The 16,479-nt window shown below is 47.6% G+C and overlaps 1 protein-coding gene across 2 annotated transcripts in view; it reads left to right on the top strand.

The window, feature by feature from the left end:
- Positions 1-16,479, top strand: part of PUDP (pseudouridine 5'-phosphatase) — a 101,663-nt gene that overhangs the window by 59,948 nt on the left and 25,236 nt on the right. For both annotated transcript variants that reach the window (XM_016943074.3, XM_016943076.4), the window contains exon 3: positions 13,203-13,432. In XM_016943074.3, coding sequence (XP_016798563.1) covers positions 13,203-13,432 — 230 coding nt within the window. The remainder of the gene's footprint in view (positions 1-13,202; positions 13,433-16,479) is intronic.

The following is a 16,479-nucleotide window of genomic DNA, read 5'->3' as shown; positions in this document are numbered from 1 at the left end:
TTATTATTTGATCCATCCTTAATTACCAGGCATTGATCAGTGGTTTGAATTGCCCTCCCTGGCTTTCCATTTTAATCTAAAATTCTGCTATAAGTCTATGAAATTGGACCAGAACACAAGCTGTGCCATCTGTGATACTGATAACGAGATTCTAGAGAAAGGTGCTTCTTTGGCTGGAGGAGTTTAGGCCGATCGCATTTCAGTGACCCCAGAGAACATTAGACAGCACCTATTGCCACAAAGCAAGCAGCCAGCTGTGGGTAGAACAGCAAAGGCAGTCGGATGCTCATCGCCTGTATTGCCCTGGGACTAGCAGACCAAATAAATGTAAACTGGACTCTTGCAACTGTTTGTTTGAAGATTTGAAAGGAGTTAGTTTATATTTATTTTCATAACTGCTTTATTTCTGTCAGTATTTAATGTTTGCCAAAAAAGGAAACACAGGTTTCCCACACTGTCTCCCCATCAAGTATCACAAATTTGTGTGTCAAGTACCAGAATTTGAGGAAGATAATTAAGGTGGTTTAAGGTCATCTCACAGATAGAACCTCAGTCTATCCAAGTTTTCTCCTCCAGGGTCCACCCACTGTATTAGCTTCCTGGTAGTGCTGTGTTAATTAACAAACTCCGTGGCTTAAAGCAGCAGAAACTTACTGTCTGACACCTCAGAAGGCTAGAAGTCCGAAGTCAAGGTGTGAGCAGGGCTGCACTCCCTCTCAAGGCTCTAGGGAAGGATCCTTCCTGCCTCTTTTCAGCTGCTGGTAGTTGCCGGCCACCCTTAGCTTTCCTTGGCTTGTACCTTCAACTCCCCAATCTCTGTCTCCATTTTCACACGCCCTCCCTCGTCCTGTGTGTCTTTGTCTCCAAATTTCCCTCTCCTTTCTTTGGATTTAGGGTCCAACCTTAACTTAGTATGGCCTCATAATAACTTGATTACATCTGCAAAGACCCTGTTTCCAACTAAGGTCCTATTCCCACGTTTTAGGTGAACATGAATTTTGTGGGGAGAGCACTGTCAAGCCAGTACACCTCCACCCATACTTTCCTACTCCCAGCTCAGACTGCCACTGTTCAGGTTGCCCCAGGAGGGCCCTGAGCTGGGGCGAGGACTCAGTCAGTCGTGTTTGGCTGGAGTGTTCCATGAGGTTCAGCCAGTCTTGCCAGAGCCTTGCTCCTCTTCCAGCCCCTCAACCCAATTCCTTTCTCCTGTTTCCTTTCCTTCCACACTACCACACTGTCTTACGTCCAGGATATAGTCACTCAATTCCATAAGCCGGATCCTGTGGTGCAAATTCCATAAGTGGCGATCCCTGATAATAGCTTTGAGTTGGTGCCAGGTCCCTAGTAAATTAGGACTGAAGATCTGCACACAGCCAAGGGCCCTCTCCCTAGCAGCAAGCACCTTTTCAAAAGAGCAGAATTCATCTGGAAGGCCTAGAAAAAGGAAGGAGGTGCTCTGCCAAAATCAATGATGTCTGAGAAAGAAGCATGCTCCCTAGAGCTTGGAGAAGATCAGAAGAGGGATAGCCTGAGGCATGGCTCTGCAGTAAATCATTAAGAGATGCCCACTCACAGTGTCTGTGGCTACCAGAGGTTTCCTGTGAGGGAACTAAAAAGCGCACAGTAGTGTTTGTAAGTGATGGTTCCATTTTAATAGATAAACATACAGAACTTATAAAAAATCAAGAATCTATATTAGCCAGATTTCCTAAATTAGTTAATATTTCTTTTAAATTTATACTTAAAGTCACAATTTTTAAAACTATATATATATGAATGTGAATACTATATGCTTTGGGGAATTTGACTTTGGTTATTTTCTAGTGTCAAGGATAAACACAGCCAGACAGTAGTTAAAGCGATCAGCACAGATTTTCTTCCATAATATACTATTGCAATAGAGAAAAGAGACCAATGTGAAACTGGGCTCAACATCAGTTAGCCCAGAGGTGACTGGGCATTTTAAAGGGAAATTCAGGGAGTAGGGAGGGGTCAGCAGGGGCTCAGCAGAGTCGGGGAAGTGAAAATTGCAGAAAGCAGGAAGAAGGTTTGGTCAGTGTGAAGCCATCTGGGTTTCACTGGTGCTGACAGAAGTCAGGCTCCTGCCCTTCCACAGAGGCTTGTCTGCAGGGGTGGCTGGAACCAACAATCAGTTATTTTGGCAGCCTTGAGTTTTCGTAGGCAAGTACTTTAAGGGGGCTAGAGTCATGTAGCGGTGTGACCTTGAGCTGTTGAACTTGTTCAAGTCTTTATAGGCCAGTGTGGGGGCCTTGTGGAGAAAAAGACTCAGAGCAGCCTGAGTAGAGTCTGGTCCGGGAGACACTTTTGTCACTGAGCATGACCAATCCATTTATCACAATGGTAGCAGCGTGTCCTCATGGAATTATGTTTCCTTCGATAAATCTTGAACAAGAAATAAATGCATCAGCGTATGTTTTTAAAAGTTAAACAGATGTTAAACTTAAAGGAAGTTTGCTAAAATCCATTTCGTGGACCCCTTTGTAAATACCTGACCTACACAGCTTACCCCTTATGATTTAAAGTTAACTTGCATCCATTTTATGGAATCCCAGGTGCCTGTTTGACCTGCAGACATCTTTCTCCCTTCTTGGTCACTCTCTCAGGGCATCAGCTCTTCACACAGCAACAGCTTCCTGCATGTGGCCCCTGACTGTCCATTGATGACCGAAGGCTCGTGGACTTGCCAAGTTGCCCACGTAAAACCCAGGGTTCAGAGAGCGAGACAAGTCCTTGCATTGTGAAGTGCCAACAATTCTAGTATTCCAAAGCTCAGTGTTGTTCAGAACATGGTACCCTTGTGAGATCACGTGTGACATTTGTGAAGAACCTGGAACTGATGTTTCCTTAGGAAGCCTCGCAACAGTAAGTGCTTTCAGCTCGCTCAAGGAACTTCATGTAGGCAAGAAATAAGAATGGAAACCCTGCATTACTCCATCAGATCTTGAAAGTTTTCTCTTGGTTAAATGTGCCTGTCAATCACATCGAATCTTATCCCCTGCCTCTGTGTGCTATATCACAACAGCGACGTCTGCTGGACCGTGTGTGCTCTCTGGGTACACATTTTCCAGGAGGCAGCATCTTATTAGAGAGTAACAGGTCTGTCTTGTGTAAAGGAGAATGCTAACTGCTTCATGAGAAGGCTCCCCACCATGAACTCGGATAACCGGATGCTATTTTTTTAACTTATTTATTTTTTAATTGACAAATAGAAATCGTATATAGTTATCACACACAACGTGTTTTGAAGTGTGTATACATTGTGGAGTGGCTGCGTCAAGCTAATGAACACATGCATCATCTCACTTTCTCATCATGTTTTGTGGGGAGAACACTTAAAATCTAGAATCTGAGTGATTTTCACATAGCCAAATGTTATTTTTAATGACCTTTGCCTTAATTGTCCATTCAATATCGGTCATAGATATTTATTGAGGGCCCAGCATGTGCCAGCCAAGCGTGGCCTCCTAATTGGAAACACAAACCCTGAGAAACTCTGAGCATTGTTGTGTAGTGCAGGGGCCATCCTCACACCCCCACAGCCAGCATTCAGCTTGCTTCATAAGCCATGGATGGAGTCAAAGGAAAACTAGCTCACCTTCCCACTATGTATCTGAAATCACTTTCTATTCCATGCTGCACACATGTACTGCAAGGAAAAGGAATGATTCCTGCCCCCACCACTGCTTTCCATTCCTAAGAACAGAGAGGATGGAGTACGAGGATGAGGAAAACAGAGGGCAGGAAATAAGCAGTTTATTCACTGGATGTCTGCATGGGGTCTTGGGAGTGCAGAGGTTGTGACTCATTCTTGAGTGGAAGTTTCTAACCACATACATACAACTGCAATAACTGCAGAGGTGTTGTGGTGAATCCCAGCGGGTTACAAGGGTGTGAGGAGCCTGGTAAAGTTTCCAGGAAGTGATAGCACATGAGCTATATCTTCACCCGCAAAGATGCAGGTAACAGCTCAGATTCTGAGCCTTAGGAAGAGGATGGAGGCCGGAGGGTGACAGGGTTTCTCTGTAGTCCTCAGGAAGTGAAACTGCCTCACAGGAAATAAAGCAATATCAATCAGGCAGTTTCTTTCTGTGTATATTTGAATATTGTCAATGTTTTAAAAATCACGACGTATTTCTTTTTTTTTCCTTCTTTTTTTTTTTTTTTTTGTTGTTGTTGTTGAGACAGTCTTTCTCTGTCGAGTGCAGTGGTGTGATCTCGGCTGACTGCAACCTCCGTCTCTTGAGTTCCAGTGATTCTCCTGCCTCAGCCTCTCGAGTAGCTGGGATTACAAGCATGTGCCTCCACGCCTGGCTAATTTTTGTGTTTTTAGTAGAGATGGGATTTCACCATGTTGGTCAGGCTGGTCTGCAACTCCTGACCTCAAGTAATCCGCCCACCTCGGCCTCCCAAAGTGCTGGGATTGTAGGCATGAGCCACCATGCCCAGCCAAACCGGACATATTTCTAAGGAACGAGAAAGAGCAGCCGTCTGTCCACCACCTGCCCCCTACAACCGCCTTGAACCGCATCCCAGACAGCTTGGTGTCGTAGCTGACATTGCCTGTGTCGGCCCTCCTCTCCTGATTTATTTTAATCCTCATATGTTCTTTCTTCTTCTGGGAATTGTTCTTTTCTAGCATTCTGTTTTTGTTTTAAGGACTCAGTAACTTATATGTCTCCGTGAATACTAATTATTATCATGACTGTTGCTTCCTCGCCCACTTTTCTCTGGATTGTCATTTTTTTCTGGCAGATTCCTGTCTTCTGCCTGTTTGAGTCTTCTTCCACAAACACCTGGCAGTGTCTGTTCTGCTCATTCACATTCAAGAACAGAGCACTTGTGTATTCATTTCCTGGGGCTGCTGCCACAAGATACCGAAAACTCAGCAACTTCTAATAACAGAAGTTGACTGTCTCCCAGTTCTGGAGACTGGAAGTCTGAAATCAAGGTGTCTCAGGGCCACACTCCCTCTGTAAGCTCTAGGGGAGGATCCTTCCTGCCTTTCCCAGCTCCTGGGGGCTCTAGGCATCCCTGGGCTTGTGGCCACATCACTTCAGTCTCTGCCTCCGTTTCCACGTGGCAGAGTGAGCTCATCTCAAGATTTTTAACTTAATTACATCTCCAAAGACCCTTTTTCTAAACAAGACAGAAGTACCATGGGTGAGGACTTCTGTTTGGGGGCTACCGTTCAACCCACTGCTCTCAGTCACACAAAGCTTTTGAAGCATAACACCTGCTGTTCAGGCAGTTGCAAAAGTAGCCCCTAAGAAAGACAGCATGCCAAAGCACCTTCCCCATGGTGGGGTGGGGTGACGGGCCAGGCACCCTTAGGATGCCCATGCAGGAAGTGGAGGCTCAGCAGAATCCCACAGGTGTGTCTGGTCCTGGGATAGCATCAGCGTCTTCTCACAGGTAGCCAGGTGGCATCCATCAGCTGACCACATCGTCTGCCCCAGTGGCACGGGCTGTCTTCCATGTCTCACTTCATAGAGCTCTTCTAGACTGAGGCCCAGGACATGGTTCTCGGCACACAGCGTTAATGACATGCATGGCCCTCTAAGGGGTTCCCTCTCCCACTTTGCGTTGTCAACCCCCGGTACCCCCCACTTGCTTCTGTTGCTCACTGCAGGTCTTAGGTAGTACAGAGAATGTTCAGGCTCGTAGGGTTCTGATGGCCAGATCACCCAACAAAAGAATGCCACGAATACCTGAGACCGTGCGGCAGCTGCCTGTCTTCTGCCTCTTTCCTTTGTTTAATCCTGTTTAATTGCACATCCCTGTTCTCACCCACCTTGGGTCTCTAGGATGGAGGAAAGCAGGAGCGTTTCTTCCCACTCACAGTGCTGATTCTCCACATTCCCCAGTTCTTCCCCTGGAGATGTGTCCTGTGAGCTGATTGTTTGGAGCAACAGATATCTAGATATCTGTCTCTCTGCCCTTCCTGTAAACCCACGGAAGCACACCAAATTCTAGGAGCTTGGAACTGGAGTTCATTTATACACATAACCAGCTTCTCCCTAGAACAGAACTCCATTTGCATTTTTTAGTCTTTTACTTCTCAGGGAAGGCCAGTGAGTAAGACAAAGTTTGTGTGCACTTTTTAAAAGATGAAAAACTTTGTGAAGGCATCAGGCAGTTTTGAATCAGGTGATTAGGATCGTTCATTCCTGATGATACACTGGAGCTATATCTGATGATAACGACACTACCTAACATTTATCTGGGGCTTCCTCACCCATGTCATTTTCCAGGCATTGTTCTTCTTGTGAATTAATTCCATGAGGAACGTTAATCATTGCTCTTTGACAGATGACAAAATTGAGGCCCAAAGAGGGCGTATAATTGACGGGTGTCCCGTAATCTCTGACTGTGGTCATAGTCTTGTCTTGGCTTTCGTCTTCATAGGAGTCCCAAGCATTTTGGAGATCTCAGTATGTTGTGGTGGTGTAAAGCAGTCGTCCAAAACCGTTTTTGATTCATTCTCCATCAATAAGAATGTTGAGCTGCATTCCAGTCTAGACACATTGGTGTGTGTTTGTTTATCTACTCCACCTTAGAAATAATTCACAGCAATAGAAATGCAAGAATGATAAGCTAAAATAAAATAATCGGCCGGGTACAGTGGCTCACATCTCTAAGCCCAGGGCTTTGAGAGGCCGAGGCAAGAGGATTACTTGAAGCAGAACTTCAAGACTAGCTTAGCTAACATAGGGAGACCCTGTCTCTACAAAACATAAAAAAATTTACCAGGCATGGTGACATGCACCTGTAGTCCCAGCTATTCGGGAGGCTGAGGCTGGAGAATCGTTTTGAGCCCAGGAGGTCAAGGCTGCTATGATTGTTCGACTCTGCTCCAGCCTGGGTCACAGAGCAAGATCCTGTCTGAAAACAATAATAATAAAATAATCTGTTTAAGTTTTTAAAATTAATAGCACCAAAGTACTTTAAGAAAATTTTCTTTATACAGTGTGTTTTACAGAGCCATGTGTTTAAGTGTGCTCCATTTTTTAAAATATTGGTTTAAAATTGTGTGATCTAGCAATTTAAAAATCTTGTTTTAAATTCAGATTGTTTTGATACTCAGCTTTAATCACTGTTTATATCCAGACAGAAGTTCATGATTGGCTAATTTTTTTTTTTTTTTTTTTTTTTTTGAGATGGAGTCTGGCTCTGTCACCCAGGCTGGAGTGCAGTGGCGCTATGTCGGCTCACTGCAACCTCCACTTCCTAGGTTCAAGCGATTCTCCTGCCTCTGCCTCCCAAGTAACGGGTTACAGGACGCACTGCCACATGTGACTGTCTCTTTTTTAAAAAAATTAGAGCCTTTTATCTCATCCATCAGTTAGGTTAAGGTTTAAATTGAAATTTAGCTAATAAATATAGTCCTCTGTGATACTAATCAGTGGTTGTTGCAAACTAATGAAATAGTCTGGCATTTTAGTATTTTTAACTAATGGATTCAAGTTCTGTAGAAGCTCTTTAGGTGGAGTACTTCTACACTGATTGAATATTGTTTTTATGCGTGGAGGTATGTGTATGTATGTTCATGAGATCTGTCGTTTTCTTGTCTGGCTTTTATCTGGTTTTGGGATCAGGGAAGTGCTGATGTAAAATGTAAAATGAGTTGAGAGGTGTTCCCTCCAATTTCCTGAAAAGTCTGTTTAGAATTGGCATTCTTTTTTTCTTGGGAAGTTGGTAAATTTACCAGCAAGGCCATTTGATCCTAGATGTGGGAAGGAGGTTTTTAATTATAAATTCAATTCCTTTCATAGGCAGAAGGCTATTCAGGTTATTTGTGTCTTCTTGAGGGAGTTTTATATCTTTCAAAGAATTATCTCATTTCATCTAAATGGTCAAATGTGTTGCCATTAATCCTATAATAATTAAGTTTTTATCATTTTATCGATGTTAGGATCTGTAGTGATGTCTGTCCCCTCTTTCCCTCCTAATGTTAGTACATTTGGATCTTCTTTATTTTTTTGATCAGTTTAGCTAGGAGTCTACTAATTTAATTGCTCTTCTCAAACAACTCGCTTTTGATTTAGTTGGTTTTCTGTATTCTACTTTTATTTCATTGATTTTCTCTCTCATGTTTATTATTTCCTTCCTTTTATTTGTTTTGGGTTTAATTTGCTCTTTTCCTTCACTTTCTTAAGGTAAAAGCTTAAATCCTTGAACTTCTTTCTTTCAGGTTTTTTTTTTTTTTTTTTTTTTCACGTTTCACTTTGTTATAATTGACAAATTATAAGAACTAAGAAATGACAGCTGCAGGCTACTTAGCCCTTCCTTTTTTTTTTTTTTTTATGGAGGGCCAGCCTTCTTCTTGCTTTATTTTTTCTTTTTTTTTTTTTTTTTCTTTTTTATTGATCATTCTTGGGTGTTTCTCGCAGAGGGGGATTTGGCAGGGTCACAGGACAATAGTGGAGGGAAGGTCAGCAGATAAACAAGTGAACAAAGTTCTCTGGTTTTCCTAGGCAGAGGACCCTGCGGCCTTCCGCAGTGTTTGTGTCCCTGGGTACTTGAGATTAGGGAGTGGTGATGACTCTTAACGAACATGCTGCCTTCAAGCATCTGTTTAACAAAGCACATCTTGCACCGCCCTTAATCCATTCAACCCTGAGTGGATACAGCACATGTTTCAGAGAGCACAGGGTTGGGGGTAAGGTCACAGATCAACAGGATCCCAAGGCAGAAGAATTTTTCTTAGTACAGAACAAAATGAAAAGTCTCCCATGTCTACCTCTTTCTACACAGACACGGCAACCATCCGATTTCTCAATCTTTTCCCCACCTTTCCCCTCTTTCTATTCCACAAAACCGCCATTGTCTTCATGGCCCGTTCTCAATGAGCTGTTGAATACACCTCCCAGATGGGGTGGTAGCCGGGCAGAGGAGCTCCTCACTTCCCAGTAGGGGCGGCCGGGCAGAAGCGCCCCTCACCTCCCGGACGGGGCGGCTGGCCGGGCGGGGGGCTGACCCCCCACCTCCCTCCCGGACAGGGCGGCTGGCCGGGCAGAGGGGCTCCTCACTTCCCAGTAGGGGCGGCTGGGCAGAGGCGCCCCTCACTTCCCCGACGGGGCGGCTGGCCCGGCGGGGGGCTGACCCCCCCACCTCCCTCCCGGACGGGGCGGCTGGCCGGGCAGAGGGGCTCCTCACTTCCCGGTAGGGGCGGCCGGGCAGAGGCGCCCCTCACCTCCCGGACAGGGCGGCTGGCCGGGCGGGGGGCTGACCCCCCCACCTCCCTCCCGGACGGGGCGGCTGGCCGGGCGGGGGGCTGACCCCCCCACCTCCCTCCCAGACAGAGCGGCTGGCCGGGCAGAGGGGCTCCTCACTTCCCAGTAGGGGCAGCCGGGCAGAGGCGCCCCTCACCTCCCGGACGGGGCGGCTGGCCAGGCGGGGGGCTAACCCCCCCCACCTCCCTCCCGGACGGGGCGGCTGGCCGGGCGGGGGGCTGACCCCCCCACCTCCCTCCCAGACAGAGCGGCTGGCCGGGCAGAGGGGCTCCTCACTTCCCAGTAGGGGCGGCCGGGCAGAGGCGCCCCCCACCTCCTGGACAGGGCGGCTGGCCGGGCGGGGGGCTGATCCCCCCACCTCCCTCCCGGACGGGGCGGCTGGCCAGGTGGGGGGCTGACCCCCCCACCTCCCTCCCGGATGGGGCGGCTGGCCGGGCGGGGGGCTGACCCCCCCACCTCCCTCCCGGACGGGGCGGCTGGCCGGGCAGAGGGGCTCCTCACTTCCCAGTAGGGGCGGCCGGGCAGAGGCACCCCTCGCCTCCCGGACGGGGCGGCTGGCCAGGCGGGGGGGCTGACCCCCCCACCTCCCTCCCGGACGAGGCAGCTGGCCGGGCAGAGGGGCTCCTCACTTCCCAGTAGGGGCGGCCGGGCAGAGGCGCCCCTCACCTCCCGGACGGGGCGGCTGGCCGGGCGGGGGGCTGACCCCCCCACCTCCCTCCCGGACGAGGAGGGAGGACGTTCCTCACTTCTCAGACGGGGCGGTTGCCAGGCAGAGGGTCTCCTCACTTCTCAGACAGGGCGGCTGGGCAGAGACGCTCCTCACATCCCGGACGGGGCGGCAGGGCAGAGGTGCTCCCCACATCTCAGACGATGGGCGGCCGGGCAGAGACGCTCCTCACTTCCCAGATGTGATGGCGGCCGGGAAGAGGCGCTCCTCACTTCCTAGATGGGATGGCGGCCGGGCAGAGACGCTCCTCACTTTCCAGACTGGGCAGCCAGGCAGAGGGGCTCCTCACATCCCAGACGATGGGCGGTCAGGCGGAGACGCTCCTCACTTCCCAGACGGGGTGGCTGCCAGGCAGAGGCTGCAATCTCGGCACTTAGGGAGGCCAAGGCAGGCGGCTGGGAGGTGGTTGTAGCGAGCCGAGATCACGCCACTGCACTCCAGCCTGGGCGCCATTGAGCACTGAGTTAACGAGACTCCGTCTGCAATCCCGGCACCTCGGGAGGCCGAGGCTGGCGGATCACTCACGGTTAGGAGCTGGAGACCAGCCCAGCCGACACATCGAAACCCCGTCTCCACCAAAAAAATACGAAAACCAGTCAGGCGTGGCGGCGCGCGCCTGCAATCGCAGGCACTCGGCAGGCTGAGGCAGGAGAATCGGGCAGGGAGGTTGCAGTGAGCTGAGATGGCAGCAGTACCGTCCAGCTTCGGCTCGGCATCAGAGGGAGACCGTGGAAAGAGGGGAGAGGGGAGGGGGGGGTGGGGAGCTCTATCTACCACACAGTCTTTCAGGTTTTCAATGTGGCAACTTAGATCACTTATTTGAGACCTTATTATTTAACATATCACTCAATGCCATCAGTTTTCATCGAAGCAATGTTTTAGCCACATCCCAGAAATTTTGGTAGTTTTTAGTTCTCTACAAAATATTACCTAGTTTCCCTTTGTGATTTCATCTTTGACCCATGTCTTACATAGAAGTGTAACATCCAAATATTTGTGATTTTCCACATTCCTATTATTAATGTCTATTTTAATTCTACCATCGTTAGATAAGGCATTCTGTATGATTTTAAGTATTTTATAATTTTTGAGAATAGTTTTATCCTTATAATAGGATATTTCTTGTTGAATGTTCCACGTGCACTTAAAAATAATGTGGTTTCTGCTGTTGTTGGGAGAAGTATTACATAAACGTCAATTAGGTCAGGTTGCTTGACAGTGGTTCTGAAGTCTGCTGTGTCCTTACTTCTTTTCTGTCTACTTGTTTTATCAATTACTGATAGAGGAGTTTTAAACTTCCTTCTATGTTTGTGTTTCTCCATTCAGTTCTATTGGTTTTTGCTTTATGCATTCTGAAGCTCTGCTATTTGATGTTTACACATTTAGAATTATGTCTTATTGATGAACTGATCTATTTGTCATTATGAAATGTCCCTATTTATCCCTGATGATAGTCATTCATTGTTCTAAAGGCTTGTTTGTTATTAATGCAAGTAACCTGGCTCTCTTTTGAGCAATAGTTATGTGGTATGTAGTTTTCTATCCTTTTATCTTCAATCTATCTGTGTAGTTATATTTAAAGTAGGTTTCTGTAGACAACATGTAGTTGGGTCTTTTGTTTTTCTTTTTTATTCTGATAGTGTCTATCTTAGGTGTGTTTATAATACTTATAAAGCCGTTACATAAGGTCATGATCTGCTAATTCCATCTGTCTCTATCATTTCTGTGTCTGTTTCTCCTGATTGTGGGTGGTATTTGCTTCTTTGCAGCATGGTAATTTTTGATTGAATGTTAGACACTATGAATTCTACACCCAGTGGAGTGCTAGATTTTGCTTGATTTCATTTGCTTTATTTAACTTTGTCCTGGAACTACATTATGATCTGTCCATGCCTTCCTTTTAAAAATCTTTAGAGGGTCAGGTGCTCCAGATATCTGTTACCTTATCCTGAATGACTTTAGGTGTTTGGAAAAAATGACTCTGTTGATTCTTTTGTGTAACAATTGACAAAGTAGGGACATTAAATCATGACATTATTAAAATAGGCATGATTATACAATTATTTAAAATAATTTTAGGCCAGGCGTGGTAGCTCATGCCTGTAATCCCAGTACTTTGAGAGGCCGAGGCAGGCGAATCACCTGAGGTCAGGAGTTTGAGACCAGCCTGGCCAACATGGTGAAACCCCATCTCTACTAAAAATACAAAAATTAGCTGGGCGTGGTGGTACATGCCTGTAGTCCCAGCTACTCTGGAGGCTGAGGCAGGAGAATCGCTTGAACCTGGGAAGCCGAGGTTGCAGTGAGCCAAGATCAGCCATTGCACTCCAGCCTGGGCAACAGAGCGAGACCCTGTCTCAAAAATAAAATAAAATTTTAGACAAACCGTCACACCTTGTGTGGATTTAGATGTTCCTGTTGTGCTAGTCAGCATAAGTTAAAGGTAGGAAGGACTCCTGGTATTTTTTATTCTTTCTGATAACTAGTCCTCTCATGATTGGTTCTATGATGACCTCCATGGACCTGTGTGGTGCCTGTAGTTAATCCGTGTGGCTAATGACAGTGTGAGGATGCTCTTTTCATATGGCACGTTGCTGTTGATCAGCTGTGTTCAGCAGCTTTCTTTTGTCCCCTGATCCCTTGTTAAGTAGCGCTACAGCAGTCCCTCAGCCACAGCCTTCTTCAGCATCTGGTGGAGGCCTTTGTGTAATTTCCTCTCCTTAGCAGGGTGAAGAATGATTGAAGTGTTTTCTGTAGAATACAGCGTTTTTGCAGAAAACACCAAAAGCATAGTCCTTGTGTATTTACTGCTTTGGAAAAAAAGTATGGTTCAGCGAGGCCCTGCTGAAGGGCCTTCCCCGGTGCCCTGGCCAGATCCCAGGTCCAGTCACCTCCTGGGCCTGCTCTCTGCCCTTCTCCACGTTTCATAAGGAGGCCCAGCAGGCAAAGCAGCAGTGCCTCCCAGTGCGCTCTTCTTCTGTTCCTTTGGGAAATGTATCGCTCAACCGCCAATAGCTTTTTTGATTTTTTGGTTTGTTTTATTTGAGCAGGGATGTTTTGGAGCTGACAACTGCTTTTAGACAATCTGTCCTAGGTCAGAAATTCCTCAAAAGGAGCAGCCTGAGAGTGTGCTGCCACACAGCTGGAGGGACTGTCCCTGCAAGAAGGTCTTATGGTGGTGGCCTTGCCCCTCACCTCAGTCCTTCCCTCCTCCTCCCCAGGGGCGGAGAAACTCATCATCCACCTGCGGAAACATGGCATCCCCTTTGCACTGGCCACCAGCTCGGGGTCCGCGTCGTTCGATATGAAGACAAGCCGCCACAAGGAGTTCTTCAGCTTGTTTTCCCACATTGTGCTGGGAGATGACCCCGAAGTGCAGCATGGCAAGCCAGACCCGGACATCTTCCTAGCTTGTGCCAAGAGGTTCTCTCCCCCTCCTGCTATGGAGAAGGTAAGTGGGTGCCGGTGACACGGGCCGTGTTCCACAACCATGTTCCACCAAATAATATCCACGTAGTGTTTGCTAAATGTGAAAAGTTGTGGTTTGTGTTGTTGAAGGCCACTTTGCAATGCTCCCTAGAACTTGGGTATGTGGGCAGGGAGATGGTCTGGTTGGAAGATTTTGTGAGGAATCGTGGCCGCACCTAAGTCACCAGGCCAGGGAGACTCAGCCAGAATCCACTGGGTCTCAGGGACAATCTGAGAAGCTTACAGTGCCAGAACAAGGCCTATTCAGACATTTTCCAGGGAAGCGGCGGTTTTAATGATGTGGGGCTTAAAACAGTCTTATTGTCTAGGTGCAGGCTTTAAGGTGAGTATTCACTGCAGTTCAGATGTAAATCACTAAAATTCACTTCCCCTCCCCAACTGCTTATAGAGTGCTCGTTGGTTGCTGCAGTTTTTGCTTGTGTAGTGACGCTGGGTTTTCATCGCCAAGTTTTTGGACTTCCATCCATTTCTCCATTGGAAAGTGGCAGCTGGTGGGCTTGTATGCCGTGGCACCCCCTGTCCCGCACCGCGGCTGCTTGACCATGCAGGGTATGCAGTGGAGACGGCCCCTGGCTCCCTCTTGTTAAATAAGGCTCCTCCTCAGGTGACCTGGGCAGAGCGTTTAGAGAGCCGACCGCTCGTGGTGGCTGGGCCTGGCTCCAGATTCCTCTGACCGTTCTGTGACTGCCAAGATGGAGTCCTTGGCCTGAACGATCTGCAGGTACAGATTCCAGAATCACAGCAAGTCACCCTTGAAAGGGGGGCTCCCACTGGCGATGTAAGTGTAAGCAGCTGGGGAGGGCATCCGTCGGGGAGTCTCTGCAAATGCCTGCTTCCCCTGGGTTCCTGCATGTGAGGACTTTTGTGGTTTGTGGGGAAGAGCCTTTCAGTGAGAGGTCTTTTTCAGGCCTCACCTCTCATCACTAACCAGTGACACCAATCACGAGCTCAGGGAAATTACTCAGAAACCTCCTTCCCAATAAAGCGGAGCTACCGGAGTAGTCTTGAAAGACCTGTTTTTTGTTGTTGTTGTTTTGTTTTGTTTTGTTTTGTTTTTTGCCCAGGGTGCAACTTACTACCTTGAGCCTATAGAGGCAGCCGGAACCTGTGCCTCAGTACACAGGCCTCTGATTCTCTGAAGCTAAGTGGGCATCCAGCAATTCAGTTCAGTTCTGACACTGACTCCTACGGTTAGCCCAGACCCCGAAGGTTAAGGCCCCAGTCCCACAAGACGCCCATTGCACGTTCCAGGGGCCACCTGTACTTCTGATTGGCTACAAATTGGGGGTTCCTGCAATCCTCTCTTCAGGTCTAATAATCCCCTAACATGACTGACAGAGCTCAGGAAAACACTTTCATACACTTGCTGCTTTGTTATGAAGGGTAAAACTCAGGGACAGCCAAATGGAAGCAAGGCATTGGCCAATGTATGGTGGGTGGTTGCAATGCTCCCCTGCCCTCTCTGGGCACCTGACCCTCCCAGCACCTCCATGTGCTCACCAAACTCAAAGCTCCCCAGGCCCCTTATGTAGAGGTTTTTATGGAGCTTTCTTACGTAGGTGTGAGTGATGACATCACTGACGATTGCTCATTGAACTCAATCCAGGCCAAGGTGCCCTCCCTGGAGATGAGGGGGAGGGCTGAAAGTTCCAGTCTTGTTTGTTTGTTTGTTTGTTTTGAGATGGAGTCTCGTTCTGTTGCCCAGGTTGGAGTGCAGTGGCATGATCTTGGCTCACTGCAACCTCCACCTCCCGGGTTCAAGCGATTCTCCTGCCTCACCCTCCTGAGTACCTAGGATTACAGGCGTGTGCCATCACGCCTGGCTAATTTTTGTATTTTTAGTAGAGACAGGGTCTCATCATGTTGGCCAGGCTGGTCTTGAACTCCTGACCTCGTGATCCACCCGCCTCAGCCTCCCAAAGTGCTGGGATTACAGGCATGAGCCACCGTGCCCAGACCCAATCTTCTAATCGCATATTTGGTCTTTCTGATGTCCAGACCCTGTCCTAAAGCTATCCTGGGTCCACTAGAGGCATCTTATTAGGTTGAAAATGGCTTATTAATGACTCAGAAATTCCAAGTGTTTTAGGAGCTCCATGTCATGAACTGGGGACAAAAACCAGGTGTGTAGTTTTTATGATGCCATAGCTATAAACAGTCATTGAAAGACAGTGGGGCATTCTTAGCAACACACATACCTGGGCTGATTGAAATCTCATTCTTGATTTAAGTCTCATTACTGAATTCAACTTGACTGCAATTGCTTAAGGTGGGACGTGCCTGAGACCTCCCAGCTAGTAAGTCAGAGAGTCAAGGCTGAGCCTCCAGGTGCGGCTGGAACAGCTCCCAGTGGGAACATGTATCTGCTTCTTATGTCTGGACATGTGTATGTCTGCATGCTTGGCACCCTGTTACAAATTCCTCTGCAACATGTTCCTTTTCCCTCAGAATTTCCCCCTTGTGGAAGAATTATTCCATAGCTTCAGGCTATAAAGCCTTCTTCCCAGAAACACCATTTTTGTTGTTGTTGTTTAACCTGAGTTATTGTTCACTAGAAAAGTGAAGGTGCTGCACTCCATAACCATGTCCCAGAAGCGATCAGAGTATGTTGGCACTTGCATTCAGTTCTGTATTTACAAACTGATAAAGACAAGGTGAAATATTTGCCTTGTTAACATGAGCTGTTCCTATAGCTAAGGCAATTAAATGGAATTTCAAGTACAGGCAGTCCTTGTTTTGCAAGGTACTCTGTTAATGGAAACATGGTGTTTCATGTGGGGTTTTTTGGTTTTGGTTTTGTTTTGTTTTGTTTTTCAGATAGGGTCCCCTTTGTTGTCCAGGCCATAGGCGGTGGTAGCACAATCGTAGTTCACTGCAACCTCCATTTCCTGGGCGTCAGCAATCCTTCTGCCTCTGCCTCCCAAGTAGCTGGGACCACAGGCACACACCACCATGCACAGCCGGGTGTGGCAGCTCACACCTGTAATCCCAGCACTTTGGGATGCTGAG

Source organism: Pan troglodytes, chromosome X, assembly GCF_028858775.2.
Source record: "Pan troglodytes isolate AG18354 chromosome X, NHGRI_mPanTro3-v2.0_pri, whole genome shotgun sequence".
NCBI lineage: Eukaryota > Metazoa > Chordata > Mammalia > Primates > Hominidae > Pan > Pan troglodytes.
The sequence above is the reverse complement of the archived record's forward strand: the minus strand, read 5'-3'. Positions and strand labels throughout refer to the sequence as shown.